This window comes from Cherax quadricarinatus, chromosome 5 (assembly GCF_038502225.1).
Source record: "Cherax quadricarinatus isolate ZL_2023a chromosome 5, ASM3850222v1, whole genome shotgun sequence".
Classification (NCBI taxonomy): domain Eukaryota; kingdom Metazoa; phylum Arthropoda; class Malacostraca; order Decapoda; family Parastacidae; genus Cherax; species Cherax quadricarinatus.
In genome coordinates, this window is record NC_091296.1 from 59,802,181 (window position 1) to 59,821,379 (window position 19,199).

The 19,199-nt window shown below is 45.8% G+C and overlaps 1 protein-coding gene across 1 annotated transcript in view; it reads right to left on the reverse strand.

The window, feature by feature from the left end:
- Nucleotides 1–19,199, reverse strand: part of LOC128684729 (uncharacterized) — a 219,151-nt gene that overhangs the window by 18,839 nt on the left and 181,113 nt on the right. Inside the window, exons 11-14 of the mRNA XM_070102776.1 lie at nucleotides 17,452–17,611; nucleotides 16,595–16,692; nucleotides 15,456–15,663; nucleotides 9,668–9,780 (exon numbers count right to left, since the gene is read on the reverse strand). Of these exons, the coding sequence (XP_069958877.1) occupies nucleotides 9,668–9,780; nucleotides 15,456–15,663; nucleotides 16,595–16,692; nucleotides 17,452–17,611 (579 nt within the window). The remainder of the gene's footprint in view (nucleotides 1–9,667; nucleotides 9,781–15,455; nucleotides 15,664–16,594; nucleotides 16,693–17,451; nucleotides 17,612–19,199) is intronic.

The window sequence follows — 19,199 nt, forward strand, 5'->3', positions numbered from 1 at the left end:
ACATATTCAGAGCAGAAAGTTAGATCTAACAATACAATAGCAGTACATCTGTGGAATCTTTCCCTGTCATTCTCATTTATTTAAGATTCTTCTATCTCTCTCTTCTCTCCCTCAGACTGTCATCCATTCATGTTCGCTCTTTTTTTTCCCCTCCCTCCCTCCCTCTTCATTCTACCCCCTCCCTTTCTTTTTCCATTTCATCCTCTAAGTTATCCTCCTTGGCTATTCTTACCTGACTCTTCCCTTCCCCCTCTCATCGCTTTCACATACATTGTAGGACAAACATTCTCTCCTCTCTAACTTTTCCTTCTGACCCCTCATCATCCGTCATCGCCGTTCTTCCTCCTTTCCTCTCCTCTTCCCCACCTCTCTGTTCTCCGCACCACCCCATCCCTCGTGATAACCTCTTCTCCAACACACCTTTCCACTATCGCTCGCGGTATCCAAGGCTCGAGATCAATGGTTTTCCATCACCTGTTTTCCTCCTGGCACCATCACCCTCTCTTGGCCCTCTAACAGGCACCAGTCCCTCGCTTATATCTTCCAGGCACCAGTCTCTCTCTATATATATTTTCCAGGTACCAGTCTCTCTTTCTTTATAATTTCCAGGTACCAGTCCCTCCTTATATCCTCCAGATACCAGTCCCTCATTATATTCTCCAGGTACCAGTCTCTCTTCATGTCTCCCAGGTACCAGTCTTTCTACATGTCTCCCAGGTATCAGTCTCTTCATGTCTCCCATGTACCAGTTCCTCTACATGTCTCCCAGGCACCAGTTTCTCTCCATGTCTCGGGCATCACAGTCTATCCATGTCTCCCAGGCACCAGTCTCTCTCCATGTCTCCCAGGCACCAGTATCTCTCCATGTCTCCCAGGCACCAGTCTCTCTCCATGTCTCCCAGGCACCAGTCTCTCTCCATGTCTCCCAGGCTCCAGTCTCATTTTAAATCTCTGAGAGTTCGCTGGCCATATAACATTTATCTGTAAAATACTAACCCATAATTCTATAATCCACTAGTCTAAAATTATCACCAGTAGTTCGAGGAAAGTCTTCAAATACCGCGAAAGTACTTTACCGACAGCTTCAATATATTCCCAAAAACGATAATGTGAACAGATTTCAACATAACAAGTATCTCGGGGCCTCTTTGTTTATCGACGAATTTGACGCCGTCAGTGGTTTAAAGCCTACTGAATACGCGAGGGTCATTAAGACTGCATTACCTATGCACCACGTTCCTAGAGGACCACCTTTACAGTAAACGTTGTCCTCTGGGAACGTTATTTGCTTGGACATCCTCCTCTTTTCTGCAATTTTGCAAGCTCCTGATGATGTGTTGATTGCAACACGAAAGGCCCTAGAGCTATCATTCTACTCCCCCCGTGGTTGTTTTGTATCTTGTATCGCCTTGTTTGTAATATTTACTTCATATATATATATATATATATATATATATATATATATATATATATATATATATATATATATATTTTTTTTATTATCACACCGGCCGATTCCCACCAAGGCAGGGTGGCCCGAAAAAGAAAAACTTTCACCATCATTCACTCCATCACTGTCTTGCCAGAAGGGTGCTTTACACTACAGTTTTTAAACTGCAACATTAACACCCCTCCTTCAGAGTGCAGGCACTGTACTTCCCATCTCCAGGACTCAAGTCCGGCCTGCCGGTTTCCCTGAATCCCTTCATAAATGTTACTTTGCTCACACTCCAACAGCACGTCAAGTATTAAAAACCATTTGTCTCCATTCACTCCTATCAAACACGCTCACGCATGCCTGCTGGAAGTCCAAGCCCCTCGCACACAAAACCTCCTTTACCCCCTCCCTCCAACCCTTCCTAGGCCGACCCCTACCCCGCCTTCCTTCCACTACAGACTGATACACTCTTGTTTCGCTCCATTCTCTCTACATGTCCGAACCACCTCAACAACCCTTCCTCAGCCCTCTGGACAACAGTTTTGGTAATCCCGCACCTCCTCCTAACTTCCAAACTACGAATTCTCTGCATTATATTCACACCACACATTGCCCTCAGACATGACATCTCCACTGCCTCCAGCCTTCTCCTCGCTGCAACATTCATCACCCACGCTTCACACCCATATAAGAGCGTTGGTAAAACTATACTCTCATACATTCCCCTCTTTGCCTCCAAGGACAAAGTTCTTTGATTCCACAGACTCCTAAGTGCACCACTCACTCTTTTTCCCTCATCAATTCTATGATTCACCTCATTTTTCATAGACCCATCCGCTGACACGTCCACTCCCAAATATCTGAATACGTTCACCTCCTCCATACTCTCTCCCTCCAATCTGATATTCAATCTTTCATCACCTAATCTTTTTGTTATCCTCATAACCTTACTCTTTCCTGTATTCACCTTTAATTTTCTTCTTTTGCACACCCTACCAAATTCATCCACCAATCTCTGCAACTTCTCTTCAGAATCTCCCAAGAGCACAGTGTCATCAGCAAAGAGCAGCTGTGACAACTCCCACTTTGTGTGTGATTCTTTATCTTTTAACTCCACGCCTCTTGCCAAAACCCTCGCATTTACTTCTCTTACAACCCCATCTATAAATATATTAAACAACCACGGTGACATCACACATCCTTGTCTAAGGCCTACTTTTACTGGGAAAAAATTTCCCTCTTTCCTACATACTCTAACTTGAGCCTCACTATCCTCGTAAAAACTCTTCACTGCTTTCAGTAACCTACCTCCTACACCATACACTTGCAACATCTGCCACATTGCCCCCCTATCCACCCTGTCATACGCCTTTTCCAAATCCATAAATGCCACAAAGACCTCTTTAGTAAAATGGAGTATCTGATTGTTCTTTGATTTAAAACACATTTTTTAGAGGGTAAGCCAGCTGAAGGACTCGGTCAGATCACCAAAAGCTCCAGCTGTGGGTCATGACTCAGACCCGCGTCATGAAACACTTGTCCTGTTTCCTGATAGGCCTAACCTAACCTATTAAAAAGCAGAAATAAGACATAAACAGTTAACTAAGACCAGCGTCAGGAAACAATTGTCTAACTTCAGACAAATCTTACCAAAGCTTATTAGCAGGAATACCATTATACCGAGAGGAAAATGTTTTTCAGTGTGTAATATATATATATATATATATATATATATATATATATATATATATATATATATATATATATATATATATATATATATATATATATTACACACTGAAAAACATTTTCCTCTCGGTATAATGGTATTCCTGCTAATAAGCTTTGGTAAGATTTGTCTGAAGTTAGACAATTGTTTCCTGACGCTGGTCTTAGTTAACTGTTTATGTCTTATTTCTGCTTTTTAATAGGTTAGGTTAGGCCTATCAGGAAACAGGACAAGTGTTTCATGACGCGGGTCTGAGTCATGACCCACAGCTGGAGCTTTTGGTGATCTGACCGAGTCCTTCAGCTGGCTTACCCTCTAAAAAATGTGTTTTAAATCAAAGAACAATCAGATACTCCATTTTACTGCTGACCTACTATAAGAGGAGATCTAAGACAATAATTAGTTATCGAGCTCAATGTTGTCAAACCAATACAAAGAACTTTGTATCATTAATATAATAATAGTAACGAGAATGTAACCATCAGACTCGGTAATTTTAATCATGTTGATGGTGTGAGGTATAGCATGTATGACTGGAATAATTCTCTTCACGAGTTTCATTCCATCATTATTCCTCGATTTTCGATATTTTTTTAGTGATGTTATTGCGAATATTTTGCGTGTAATTCGTGTTAGAAGTTAGTGAAGCTTAACTGTGTTAAGTTTATTCTTGTGAGGTGAACTTAGATGTTATTCTCTTTGACAAGGACATAGGCGCGCTTATTGGAGGTCCCTAGCAAGGACACTTACTGTGGTGGCTTCCACAGCAAGAGCTCTCACAGTGGTGGCTCCCACAGCAAGGACACTCACAGTGGTGGCTCCCACAGCAAGAGCTCTCACAGTGGTTGCTCCCACAGTCAAGACACTCACAGTGATGGCTCTCACAATAAGGACACTCACAGTGGTGGCTACCACTTCAAGGACTCTCACAGTGGTGGCTCCCACAGCAGGGACACTCACAGTGATGGCTCTCACAATAAGGACACTCACAGTGGTGGCTACCACTTCAAGGACTCTCACAGTGGTGGCTCCCACAGTAAGGACACAGTGCCGGCCTCCCTAGCAAGGAAATTCACAATACCGGTCTTTCCCAGGAAGGACACTCACAATACCGACCCTCCCCAGCAAGGACACTCACAATACCGGCCCTCCCCAGCAAGGACACTCACAATACCAGCCCTCCCCAGCAAGGACACTCACAATACCATCCCTCCCCGGCAAGGACACTCACAATACCAGCCCTCCCCGGCAAGGACACTCACAATACCGACCCTCCCCAGCAAGGACACTCACAATACCGGCCCTCCCCGGCAAGGACACTCACAATACCAGCCCTCCCCAGCAAGGACACTCACAATACCGGCCCTCCCCAGCAAGGACACTCACAATACCAGCCCTCCCCAGCAAGGACACTCACAATACCAGCCCTCCCCGGCAAGGACACTCACAATACCGGCCCTCCCCAGCAAGGACACTCACAATACCGGCCCTCCCCAGCAAGGACACTCACAATACCAGCCCTCCCCAGCAAGGACACTCACAATACCAGCCCTCCCCGGCAAGGACACTCACAATACCAGCCCTCCCCGGCAAGGACACTCACAATACCAGCCCTCCCCGGCAATGACACAATACCGGCCCTCCCCAGCAAGGACAATCACAATACCAGCCCTCCCCGGCAAGGACACTCACACTACCAGCCCTCCCCGGCAAGGACACTCACAATACCGGCCCTCCCCAGCAAGGACACTCACAGTACCAGCCCTCCCCAGCAAGGACACTCACAATACCAGCCCTCCCCGGCAAGGACACTCACAATACCGGCCCTCCCCAGCAAGGACACTCACAATACCAGCCCTCCCCGGCAAGGACACTCACAATACCAGCCCTCCCCGGCAAGGACACTCACAATACCGGCCCTCCCCAGCAAGGACACTCACAATACCAGCCCTCCCCAGTAAGGACACTCACAATACCAGCCCTCCCCGGCAAGGACACTCACAATACCGGCCCTCCCCAGCAAGGACACTCACAATACCAGCCCTCCCCAGCAAGGACACTCACTGTGGTAGCTCCCACAGTAAGGACACTTACAGTGCCGGCCTCCCTAGCAAGGACACTCACAATGCCGGCCTCCTCAGCAAGGACACGCACAATACCGGCCTCCCCAGCAAGGAAATTCACAATACCGGTCTTTCCCAGGAAGGACACTCACAATACCGACCCTTCCCGGCCTCCCCAGCAAAGACACTCACAATACAGGCCCTCCCCAGCAAGGACACTTACAATACCGACCCTGCCCAGCAAGGACACTCACAGTGCTGGCCCTCCCCAGCAAGAACACACAGTACCGGCCCTCCCCAGCAAGGACACTCACAATACCAGCCCTCCCCGGCAAGGACACTCACAATACCGGCCCTCCCCAGCAAGGACACTCACAATACCGGCCCTCCCCAGCAAGGACACTCACAATACGAGCCCTCCCCGGCAAGGACACTCACAATACCAGCCCTCCCCAGCAAGGACACTCACAATACCGGCCCTCCCCAGCAAGGACACTCACAATACCAGCCCTCCCCAGCAAGGACACTCACGATACCAGCCCTCCCCAGCAAGGACACTCACAATACCGGCCCTCCCCAGCAAGGACACTCACAATACCAGCCCTCCCCAGCAAGGACACTCACAATACCGGCCCTCCCCAGCAAGGACACTCACAATACCAGCCCTCCCCAGCAAGGACACTCACAATACCAGCCCTCCCCAGCAAGGACACTCACAATACCAGCCCTCCCCAGCAAGGACACTCACAATACCAGCCCTCCCCAGCAAGGACACTCACAATACCAGCCCTCCCCAGCAAGGACACTCACAATACCGGCCCTCCCCAGCAAGGACACTCACAATACCAGCCCTCCCCAGCAAGGACACTCACAATACCGGCCCTCCCCAGCAAGGACACTCAAAATACCAGCCCTCCCCAGCAAGGACACTCACAATACCAGCCCTCCCCAGCAAGGACACTCACAGTACCAGCCCTCCCCAGCAAGGACACTCACAATACCGGCCCTCCCCAGCAAGGACACTCACAATACCAGCCCTCCCCAGCAAGGACACTCACAATTCCGGCCCTCCCCAGCAAGGACACTCACAATACCAGCCCTCCTCAGCAAGGACACTCACAATACCGGCCCTCCCCAGCAAGGACACTCACAATACCAGCCCTCCCCGGCAAGGACACTCACAATACCAGCCCTCCCCGGCAAGGACACTCACAATACCAGCCCTCCCCAGCAAGGACACTCACAATACCAGCCCTCCCCGGCAAGGACACTCACAATACCAGCCCTCCCCGGCAAGGACACTCACAATACCAGCCCTCCCCGGCAAGGACACTCACAATACCAGCCCTCCCCGGCAAGGACACTCACAATACCAGCCCTCCCCAGCAAGGACACTCACAATACCAGCCCTCCCCAGCAAGGACACTCACAATACCAGCCCTCCCCGGCAAGGACACTCACAATACCGGCCCTCCCCAGCAAGGACACTCACAATACCAGCCCTCCTCAGCAAGGACACTCACAATACCAGCCCTCTACAGCAAGGACACTCACAATACCGGCCCTCCCCAGCAAGGACACTCAATACCAGCCCTCCCCATCAAGGACACTCACAATACCAGTCCTCCTCAGCAAGGACACTCACAATACCGGCCCTCCCCAGCAAGGACACTCACAATACCAGCCCTCCCCAGCAAGGACACTCACAATACCAGCCCTCCCCAGCAAGGACACTCACAATACCGGCCCTCCCCAGCAAGGACACTCACAATACCAGCCCTCCCCAGCAAGGACACTCACAATACCAGCCCTCCCCAGCAAGGACACTCACAATACCAGCCCTCCCCAGCAAGGACACTCACAATACCAGCTCTCCCCGGCAAGAACACTCACAATACCAGTCCTCCTCAGCAAGGACACTCACAATACCAGCCCTCCCCAGCAAGGACACTCACAATACCAGCCCTCCCCAGCAAGGACTCTCACAATACCAGCCCTCCCCAGCAAGGACACTCACAGTACCAGCCCTCCCCAGCAAGGGCACTCACAATACCAGCCCTCCCCAGCAAGGACACTCACAATACCAGCCCTCCCCAGCAAGGACACTCACAGTACCAGCCCTCCCCAGCAAGGACACTCACAATACCAGCCCTCCCCAGCAAGGACACTCACAATACCGGCCCTCCCCAGCAAGGACACTCACAATACCAGCCCTCCCCAGCAAGGACACTCACAATACCAGCCCTCCCCAGCAAGGACACTCACAATACCAGCCCTCCCCAGCAAGGACACTCACAATACCAGCCCTCCCCGGCAAGAACACTCACAATACCAGCCCTCCCCAGCAAGGACACTCACAATACCAGCCCTCCCCAGCAAGGACACTCACAATACCAGCCCTCCCCAGCAAGGACACTCACAATACCAGCCCTCCCCAGCAAGGACACTCACAGTACCAGCCCTCCCCAGCAAGGACACTCACAGTACCAGCCCTCCCCAGCAAGGACACTCACAATACCAGCCCTCCCCAGCAAGGACACTCACAATACCAGCCCTCCCCAGCAAGGACACTCACAGTACCAGCCCTCCCCAGCAAGGACACTCACAATACCAGCCCTCCCCAGCAAGGACACTCACAATATCAGCCCTCCCCAGCAAGGACACTCACAATACCAGCCCTCCCCAGCAAGGACACTCACAGTACCAGCCCTCCCCAGCAAGGACACTCACAGTACCAGCCCTCCCCAGCAAGGACACTCACAATACCAGCCCTCCCCAGCAAGGACACTCACAATACCAGCCCTCCCCAGCAAGGACACTCACAGTACCAGCCCTCCCCAGCAAGGACACTCACAGTACCAGCCCTCCCCAGCAAGGACACTCACAGTACCAGCCCTCCCCAGCAAGGACACTCACAGTACCAGCCCTCCCCAGCAAGGACACTCACAATACCAGCCCTCCCCAGCAAGGACACTCACAATACCAGCCCTCCCCAGCAAGGACACTCACAGTACCAGCCCTCCCCAGCAAGGACACTCACAGTACCAGCCCTCCCCAGCAAGGACACTCACAGTACCAGCCCTCCCCAGCAAGGGCACTCACAGTGCAGGGAACGAAACAGTATTTACGAGTTACCATCTGTCATTTGGCTAGATATTTGCAAGTCAGATGCTTGTTTACGAGCAAGCAGGTGGGCGATACAGCCACACTCCCAGAAACGAGCTTAAAACCGAATTACAGGCTAACACTGACACTTCATCGAGATTCGAACTCTGGATTATTGGGTTTTCTGGCCGGTATGATAACCACTCTGCCGACAGTATTTAAATTTCCACATGAATTGAATCCTTTCCCCTTAGCAAAGTAGTTACTGTTATTCAGTTGTACCTCAGTTCAATATATACATTTTTGTGCTACACGGGTATGTGTGGTATATACATTCAGTATTGTAGTATATTCTAACATGGTTTACGCTTATCGTCGAGGTACACACACACACTTTTTTCCTTTTTTTACTGAAAAGTAGCATTGATTTAAGGTAGGTAAGGTTCGCCTCACTAAACTTGTGGAATTCTATGACAGAATAACGGAAATCGAAGAACAAGACAAAGATGGATCGACTGCAAATTCTTAGAATGTAGGAAAGTAGTTGACATTGTAGCCCACCGGTGATTGACTCACAGATTAAAGGAATACGCAGGGATACCAGGTGAAGTCCTCAAGTGGATCAAGGAATACCTAACGAATGAAAGAAAAAGGGTGATGGCAGATGTTTCAGGATGGGAAAGCTTAAGTGGGGTTCCTCAAGGACTGCCTCTTAAGTATCATTGGATAACACTTGTCAGTGCTTAATAAAAAAACACATGGAGACAGAAACACACAAGATCACTTTGGTCTATATTTCGATCCCTTTCTGGGATCTTCTCATTTTACGTCAGTGAAATGAGAACAAGAATGTATAAGGAAGGTTGCACCTCACCGACCCATTGACTAAGTATCATTGTTTGCTGACGACGCAAAACTAATGAGTAGAATACAAACAGAAGAGGATAAATAGAGGTTGCAGATGGATTTGGACCAGCTGCATGAATGGTCAAACAAGTGAATAGTGGGGATCAACTCAAAGTGCATGGTCATGAAAATTGGAGATGCAAAGAGGCGTACCAGACACGCAACGCAGCTCGGGAGGAGAGAAACTCTAATTGCTGTTAAGGAGAAGGGTCTTGGAGTAAGCATCACACCCAGCATATCACCAGATACACGCACATATGTGCACCACGTACACGGGCTGAAGTATAACATGCAACAATAGTTGTGTTGTCCTCTCTCTCTCTCTCTCTCTCTCTCTCTCTCTCTCTCTCTCTCTCTCTCTCTCTCTCTCTCTCTCTCTCTCTCTCTCTCTCTCTCTCTCTCTCTCTCTCTCTCTCTTTGTCTTACCGTGGCGAGAAAGGTCTGGGAGAGGCCACCATCGTGCCCAGGCACGCAGGAGACACCTAGCGACGTGGCACTCTGGTTAACCAGGGAACAGGACAGGGGTTCATCTGGAGGACCTGTAAAGAAAACACACTGCATGTTAGAGCAGCCAGAGCCTGGTCAACATTGTCCAGTAACGTAATGGAAACTACGTAAATTATTATTATTAGTAGTAGTAGTAGCAGTATTGTTAGTAGTAACAGTATTAAAAGTAGCAGTAGTGCTAGTAGTACTAGAAGCAGTTGTAGTAGTAGTAGTGATACTTGTTGTTCTTGTAGTAGCAGTAACAAACGTTTTAGTAGTAGTAATACTATTTGCATATAGAAATACTAAATATGTCGGATTAATGTCGCATCTGAGGACCTGAAGGTAATTACCGTTCATTACAAGAAGGGGGGAGGGGGTAACTCTAGTTCCGTGCATCACGGCACTTTCCCTACGAAGGGCGAAACATCGTATAGAGCAAGGGGTTCCCAACCTGCGGCTCGAGGGCCACATATGGCCCTTCTAGGAAATAGATGCAGCCATCACGTGAAATTACGACTACACTTACATAAGTTCCACATCGCACATTGACCAGACAAAATATTTAAACCATTTTAGACTAAAACCTTAACGTCATCTCTAACAACTACCTTTCGTCTCTGGTCAGTGCCACCCTATTAGCACCCTATTTACCGTCAATAATTGGTAGTTACATTAATCATTTACATTTCTCTTTCCTTTACAGTGCCTCTATGATTTAGCCTCATATATTTCATCACATTTAAAATGCAATATTTCTGTCTATAACAAAATTTAAGTAATTTATCAATGTTACTTCTTACAACTGTCACTATAATTATTTTATCATAATTATTATTATTATTATAATTATTTTACCTTATAATTATTATAATAATTATTATTGTAATTATTTTACGATATTATTAAAATTATTATTATAAATATAATGTTAACATCGATCATTGGAAAATTCGGCCCTTCTTTAAATATGCCTTTTCAAATTGGCCTTTTTTACGCTAAAACTTTGGAAACTCTTGGTATAGAGACATTTAAAATAGTGTTTCTGTCACGCTGGAGGAAGTTACGCAACGTTTCGCTCTTGGGTACAGCTTGATAAAGCTCTAAAAAGAGCGAAATGTTGTCCCAGTGAAATCTTAAGTGTTCAGATGTAACTGAGAGAAAGATGTTATTTTAAGTTTAGCTGAGAACAAATAACAACGTCCAGGACGATGTTACTTAATAATATTGTCCAATATAAATATTTTTCGCTCGACTCTGGGCACATTTCAGCCCATGTTTATGGGTGAATTTCGTCCCAAATCATTATCATTTTACGGCCGGTTTTTGCGTGCGTTGTAAAAATCCTTCCTGGCTCTCGTTTTCTTATTTGCTTCTACTTGTTATTCTATTTTTTATTAATTGCTTTCATCATTACTCCTGTTTATTTGTTTTTATCATTATTCCTGTTTGTTATTGGTTTATCTTTACTCTCTTTATTATTTTATCTTTACTGTTTATTATTGGTTTATCTTTGTTTATTATTTGTTTTGGTCATTATTCCTCTTTAATCTTCGCTTCTTCCATTATTCTTGTTTATTTTGTGTTGTATGTGTTTATCATTATTCCTGTTATATTATCTACTTCTATCATTCTTCTTCCTTTATTTTATTGCTTATTAACTTTATTCATGCTGCGTTATTTGAGTCTTTAATTTTTACCTGTTTTGTTCTTTCTATCTTCCTTCCTTCATTAACATTTCCTTCAAATATTCATCATTCATCTCTATTTCTTTCGTAATTCACATTATTTTCTTCATTCACATCTAAGTATTTTTCATATGCGGTTCAACATGAGCATCGATGCACCAGAGACTAATATAAAAAAAATCACATTTTTATTATGGATGTAAGTCACGCATTTACCCCAATTCAGGGAACGTTAGGGAAGATTTATTGGGAAAACAGGACGAACATTACATAGGTTTCAACTTAAACATTTGGTGGCGTGTTTTTCATCGTCAAAATTTGTCGTGTATTCAGCTCCCAGAATACATAAGGGGGATTGCCTATAGACCCCTGGCTGTCTTCAAGAAGGCACTGGACAGGCATCTAAAGTCAGTACCTGACCAACCAGGCTGTGGTTCGTACGTCACATTGCGTGCGGTCGGTTGATCAGACCGTGATCCACCATGAGGTCTGGTCTCAGACCGGGCCGCGGGGGCGTTGACCTCCGGAACACTCTCCAGGTAAACTCCAGGTATATTACGCCGTATTAATTATTATTAATGAGGGTAGTTTAAAAGAGTAGCTATGAACACGTGTCACTTTGTTGAGCAAAGATGTAAGGTATTACAGCGATTTATTTTTGTTTTGTTTTGTTTGTCTAAATTTTCCGTCTGGTGACTTTCACTCGTCCAACTAGCACATTCTTGCTTCCGTCTGGTGACTTTCACTCGTCCAACTAGCACATTCTTGCTTCCGTCTGGTGACTTTCACTCGTCCAACTAGCACATTCTTGCTTCCGTCTGGTGACTGTACTCGCTCATTCTACTGCCAGATGAAATTACAAGTTCACTCTGTCTCCCCTATGGTGAATTCACTCGCTCGTTCACTCTCCCTATTAATGACCAACACTCGCTCACTCACTCTCCCTATTAATGACCAACACTCGCTCACTCACTCTCCCTATTAATGACCAACACTCGCTCACTCACTCTCCCTATTAATGACCAACACTCGCTCACTCACTCTCCCTATTAATGACCAACACTCGCTCACTCACTCTCCCCATTAATGACCAACACTCGCTCGCTCACTCTCCCTATTAATGACCAACACTCGCTCGCTCACTCTCCCTATTAATGACCAACACTCGCTCGCTCACTCTCCCTATTAATGACCAACACTCGCTCGCTCACTCTCCCTATTAATGACCAACACTCGCTCGCTCACTCTCCCTATTAATGACCATCACTCGCTCGCTCACTCTCCCCATTAATGACCAACACTCGCTCGCTCACTCTCCCTATTAATGACCACTCGCTCGCTCACTCTCTCTATTAATGACCAACACTCGCTCGCTCAATCTCCCTATTAATGACCAACACTCGCTCGCTCACTCTCCCTATTAATGACCAACACTCGCTCGCTCACTCTCCCCATCAATGACCAACACTCGCTCGCTCACTCTCCCCATCAATGACCAACACTCGCTCGCTCACTCTCCCTATTAATGACCACTCGCTCGCTCACTCTCTCTATTAATGACCAACACTCGCTCGCTCACTCTCCCTATTAATGACCAACACTCGCTCGCTCACTCTCCCTATTAATGACCAACACTCGCTCGCTCACTCTCCCTATTAATGACCATCACTCGCTCGCTCACTCTCCCCATCAATGACCAACACTCGCTCGCTCACTCTCCCTATTAATGACCAACACTCGCTCACTCACTCTCCCCATCAATGACCAACACTCGCTTGCTCACTCTCCCTATTAATGACCATCACTCGCTCGCTCACTCTCCCTATTAATGACCAACACTCGCTCGCTCACTCTCCCCATTAATGACCAACACTCGCTCGCTCACTCTCCCTATTAATGACCAACACTCGCTCGCTCACTCTCCCCATTAATGACCAACACTCGCTCGCTCACTCTCCCCATCAATGACCAACACTCGCTTGCTCACTCTCCCCATTAATGACCAACACTCGCTCGCTCACTCTCCCTATTAATGACCATCACTCGCTCGCTCACTCTCCCTATTAATGACCAACACTCGCTCGCTCACTCTCAATATTAATGACCAACACTCGCTCGCTCACTCTCCCCATTAATGACCAACACTCGCTCGCTCACTCTCCCTATTAATGACCATCACTCGCTCGCTCACTCTCCCTATTAATGACCAACACTCGCTCGCTCACTCTCCCCATTAATGACCAACACTCGCTCGCTCACTCTCCCCATTAATGACCAACACTTGCTCATTCTCCCCATTAATGACCAACACTCGCTCGTTCACTCTCCCCATTAATGACCATCACTCGCTCGCTCACTCCCCATTAATGACCATCACTCGCTCGCTCACTCTCCCTATTAATGACCAACACTCGCTCGCTCACTCTCCCTATTAATGACCAACACTCGCTCGTTCACTCTCCCTATTAATGACCAACACTCGCTCGTTCACTCTCCCTATTAATGACCAACACTCGCTCGCTCACTCTCCCTATTAATGACCAACACTCGCTCGCTCACTCTCCCTATTAATGACCAACACTCGCTCGCTCACTCTCCCTATTAATGACCAACACTCGCTCGCTCACTCTCCCTATTAATGACCAACACTCGCTCGCTCACTCACCATTAATGACCATCACTCGCTCGCTCACTCTCCCCATTAATGACCAACACTCGCTCGCTCACTCTCCCTATTAATGACCAACACTCGCTCGCTCACTCTCCCTATTAATGACCAACACTCGCTCGCTCACTCTCCCTATTAATGACCAACACTCGCTCGCTCACTCTCCCTATTAATGACCAACACTCGCTCGCTCACTCTCCCTATTAATGACCAACACTCGCTCGCTCACTCTCCCTATTAATGACCAACACTCGCTCGCTCACTCACCATTAATGACCATCACTCGCTCGCTCACTCACCATTAATGACCAACACTCGCTCGCTCACTCTCCCCATTAATGACCAACACTCGCTCGCTCACTCTCCCCATTAATGACCAACACTCGCTCGCTCACTCACCATTAATGACCATCACTCGCTCGCTCACTCTCCCTATTAATGACCAACACTCGCTCGCTCACTTTCCCCATTAATGACCAACACTCGCTCGCTCACTCTCCCCATTAATGACCAACACTCGCTCGCTCACTCTCCCCATTAATGACCAACACTTGCTCGCTCACTCTCCCTATTAATGACCAACACTCGCTCGCTCACTCTCCCCATTAATGACCAACACTCGCTCGCTCACTCTCCCCATTAATGACCAACACTCGCTCGCTCACTCTCCCCATTAATGACCATCACTCGCTCGCTCACTCTCCCTATTAATGACCAACACTCGCTCGCTCACTCTCCCCATTAATGACCAACACTCGCTCGCTCACTCTCCCTATTAATGACCAACACTCGCTCGCTCACTCTCCCCATTAATGACCAACACTCGCTCGCTCACTCATAACAATTCTCAAGCATCGTTACACACACACGCACATACAACATCAACTGCCAAATTAAATCCCCCCCCCCTTTTTTTTTTACCTGAGACTCCTGCACTTCAGTCTTTAAAGGGATTTTTTTTACCCCCTCCCCCCGAGAAACTTTAGTGGCTAATTAAAATGTCTATTCAACATTTCGTCTCTTTGAAGCTCCAGCGTTAAAATAATATGAAAAAAAAAATATGTGCATTTATAATTTAACTAGTTTAAAAAATTCACCTTGAACGTTTTTACATTATATAGTTTTGCGCTTGATATATTAGCATATTAATAATTTTCATTTTAAGATCAACGATCTCACATGGTGAAAATGAAGCAGAATATTCAACTGGCTATTTTATTTGGGTAAAAAGACACATTGGTCTATTTTGTTTACGCTATGTTAAGTCCACTTCGAGTTGTATGAAGCTTCAGTGAGGCTTTAAATAGTGATTGATAATATAATAAATAATAATAATTAAAAATAATAAGTAAGGTAAGTGTTGACTGCTGACCTGCTGGAGTGATGAGGAACATGCAGGGTGTCTCCTGGGTGCCAAGTCTGTTCTTGCCTTGACAGAAGACGACTCCGTACTGGTCTTGGTCGTGTTCGTGGTCGTCGGGGCGGTACACCAAGGTGCTGCTACGACCACGGACGCTGTAGGAGGAAGGCTCTAGCTCCTGAATACCCCGTGTGCTGTTGACCCGCCACAGGAAGTCAGTCTTAGGAAGAGAGGGATGAGAAAGAGAGAATGAGTCACTATGGACTTTTGATAAATAAATTATCAAAACAGTTAATGGATTATGCAATAGTTATTTATATTTTAAACAAAACTGATTTTTTTCAGTAACCAAATCTAAAATAACCCAACTTAATTTAAATAGAATTACTTTTGGTCTCTGGTTTGAATAAGTTGAGTTTTGTTAAGTTACGTTTGGTCACAATTTTTTTTTATCTATAGGCCAAAATATAAAAACCTCCATGGCACAACCAGGTTCTTCTTGATTCGGCGGTACTTTCCCGGCCTCGGCTCCCAGTCTTGGGAGTGTCTGAGACCTATGTTTGCCATGGGAGGAGGTACAAGTACCGCCTTATCTTCTGGGACCAACTGTCCCCAGGCCTAGCCCCATTCCCCGCCCTCACGGGGCTCCTAGGAAGAAGCTAGGCCTCTGGTCTGCCATCTCCCCAGCCCCAGGGAAGCTCGTGAGAATGGCAGCCTTGTGAGCTGCAGGTGGTAGCAAGCTCTGACTGTGGCACAACCTACTGAACGTTTGTGATACTGATAAAACAAAGTCACACATTCCCTACTGACTCCTTGCCATTTCTACAAAAAAAAAGTAAAAAATAATTACCAGCAAGCAGGACTTCCCGAGCTAGGGTCAGTAGGCTTACTTCACTGTTCGTCTGTTCTTATCTAAAGATTGTGATCAAACACTCAGCTTTGATAGTGTCACAAGGTGTGAGAGATATTCTAGTTTTTCGTCACCAGCAGTGACACATGATTTCTTCTCTCAGCTCCAACGATGTGTTGCACACCTGACTCTGGCCTGCTGACATTTGAACTGACTCGCGCCATGTTCTAAGTGAAACGTGACTGTAGGCCTCGGAGTTGTCGGCAACCAGCCTACCCTTCACATACCAAAACCTACTCACCGGAGCTGGGTTGGATTCCACCACACACTCAAGTTTGACTTCTTCCGAGGCTGTGACTGATACTGTCTGGTTCTTGGGACCACGGCACTCAGGTGCGACTGTGGAGGAAGGCAAGAACAGGAATTCTTCAGTAGTTTAGGTTTAAAGCCTACCGCCTGAAATTAAAGCTTCTTGTGATTTGTACACCACATGTCATGGATGTTATTATCACTTAAACATTGATTATTAACCTTCCGATGTATATACACTGAGAAATACACACTTCTCAGTTTATATAAAACGAGAGACATAAATCTCTTGGTGAGTATAAATATGTTGTTATTCACGGCTACTAAATTTCTTAATAAATCTCAGTTATTGTATCATAAAGTTATATAATAAATCTATGATAAGCCGCGGTTAAACGGGAAAAATCAGCTACGATAGGCATATGAAAGAAATAAATAATCAAAGAACGGCTCAGAACAATAAAGAATTAACTATATTAATTTGAATACGTAGAAATATTATGTACATTTAACAGATGTCTTCACGAAGGCTCTAAGTAAAATCCAGCTAATATTTAGTCTCCCAGACAATTTATCGCTACATCAGAGACCTGTAAAATCACCACCACCGTAAAATTAAGTATTGATGGATAATGCAAAACCATAAAAATATTTACATAGTTTACCATTAAAATTTTCTCTGATGTAACTGACATCAACAACAATATTTCTTGATTTATATGATATTTACACACGATATATCGATATACGATAAATTGACATATAAGATATAAACGCTACTTAGTGGATGATAAAAGTATATAATTTCTTAGAATAAAGTTGCAGCATTTTTTTTTTTTGGTTACTCACACATGACGTCAAGTGAGGCTGGTTCGCTGGTCACCGTATCGATGGTGTTGCTCACTCGACACTGGTAGTGACCTCGAGCTTGTCGACTCACTTTCTGCAGTACTAGGTTCCTGCCTTGTGCCAGCACCCCTCGACCCCTGGCTGTGTGCAGCGGCTCGCCCTGTGGTGCAACCAAGAGGCCGCCATCTTTAGAATCACTCCGAGACTTACTATAAAGAACAATGAAATTTATTCACAATACACAGAAATGGTTAAAACTATATGACCATAATTTTTAAAGGGGTGGGCTGGTAAGCCAGCGGAAGGTCTTGGTCAAATGACCAAAAGCTCCAACGGCGTGTCATCATCCGACTAAGACCCGCCTCAGGAGACACTTGTGTTTCCTGACAAACAATACAGCAGCTGGAACACTAAAATACAACGGCTGGAACACTGCAAAACTTATCCACAAATTAGTAACGGAAACGACTAGGCGACGTCGGTCCGTCGTGTTCGTCACTCGTAATTCCATAAAGGTCCAGGATACACTAAAATATATTCTAATTAGTTGCAACTACATCGAATTTTTCAAATTAGTGGATTAGCAGATTTATAAAAAAAATTTACTTCACTGAAAAATCACCGTATTGGTCTTAATTAATTGTGACACTCCTGCTATGCTATACACTGTTCCAGATGACCAAACATCCTGACTTGCCAGCGACAGAACATTTATTAGCTGACGTAAGATGGAGCCATTCCTTACGCTGAAACACAGGCTTGATGCCTCACCAAATACAATACGAATCCAGACTTCGCGGTGTTCATTACACTTTAGTATTTTTGCCTTTTCACCCTATTGTTACCCCTCACCCTCTTCCCACCCTTCACCTTCTTCTCCCTTTCCTTCCCCTCGTCCACTTCTCTTAATTTGTGAGAAAGTTCAATCTCTAAATCTGTGCTGTATTTGTTTATGATAGCGTTTCTCTCCACGTATGGAAGCTCTTCTCTATGACATGGCAAGTTGGTGTATTTAGAGTTTAGATATTCCGCCATTCCTGTTTATTCCCGTTAGTTTACATAACATACGTGTCAAGGATACCGGCCGGTATTTTAATGCTACCTGTCTGTCCCATTTTTTAAATATTGTGGCTACAGTTATTAAGTTTTTCATTAGTCTGGCAATTTACTGCTTCGAAGTAGATCTGTATAAAGTTAACACAGCTCTACACGGAGTGAAACTCTCTCATAACAACAAATTTAAATATAAAGATGTGATATGCAGGAATTTTTTTTTCCGGACCCATGCTTCGCTGTGGGTTGATAAAGTTCCACACTGAGATAAACACTGTTTCAGTAAAGGCCTTTTTTTTCATATAATGTGTCAGTATTTAAAGCTATGTCTGTTCTATAACTCATGTCTTTTATTGGCTATTATTGAAAATACTTCCTTTGGAACCAATTTATTTACTCTTTCCTTTGGCCAGAGTGCTTGTACTCTCTCTCAGGATGTATAGTGACTCGTTGTCTGGTCCTATTGCCTTTGATGCATCTACTTCACTCGACCGTTTCGTCACCTCTTTCCCAGTGAAGTGTATTGTGTTCAGGAGCCCTTGTTGCATCCCCTTGGTTTTCTTCCTGACTTAATGGAGAACAGCATCAATAACTGTTTTCAAAGCGTCGCAAACTTTCTTGTGATTGTGTGCGTGCTTACAACTTTATCAGATTCATGGCCAAAATTATTAACTTTGATAATTAATGTAACCCAT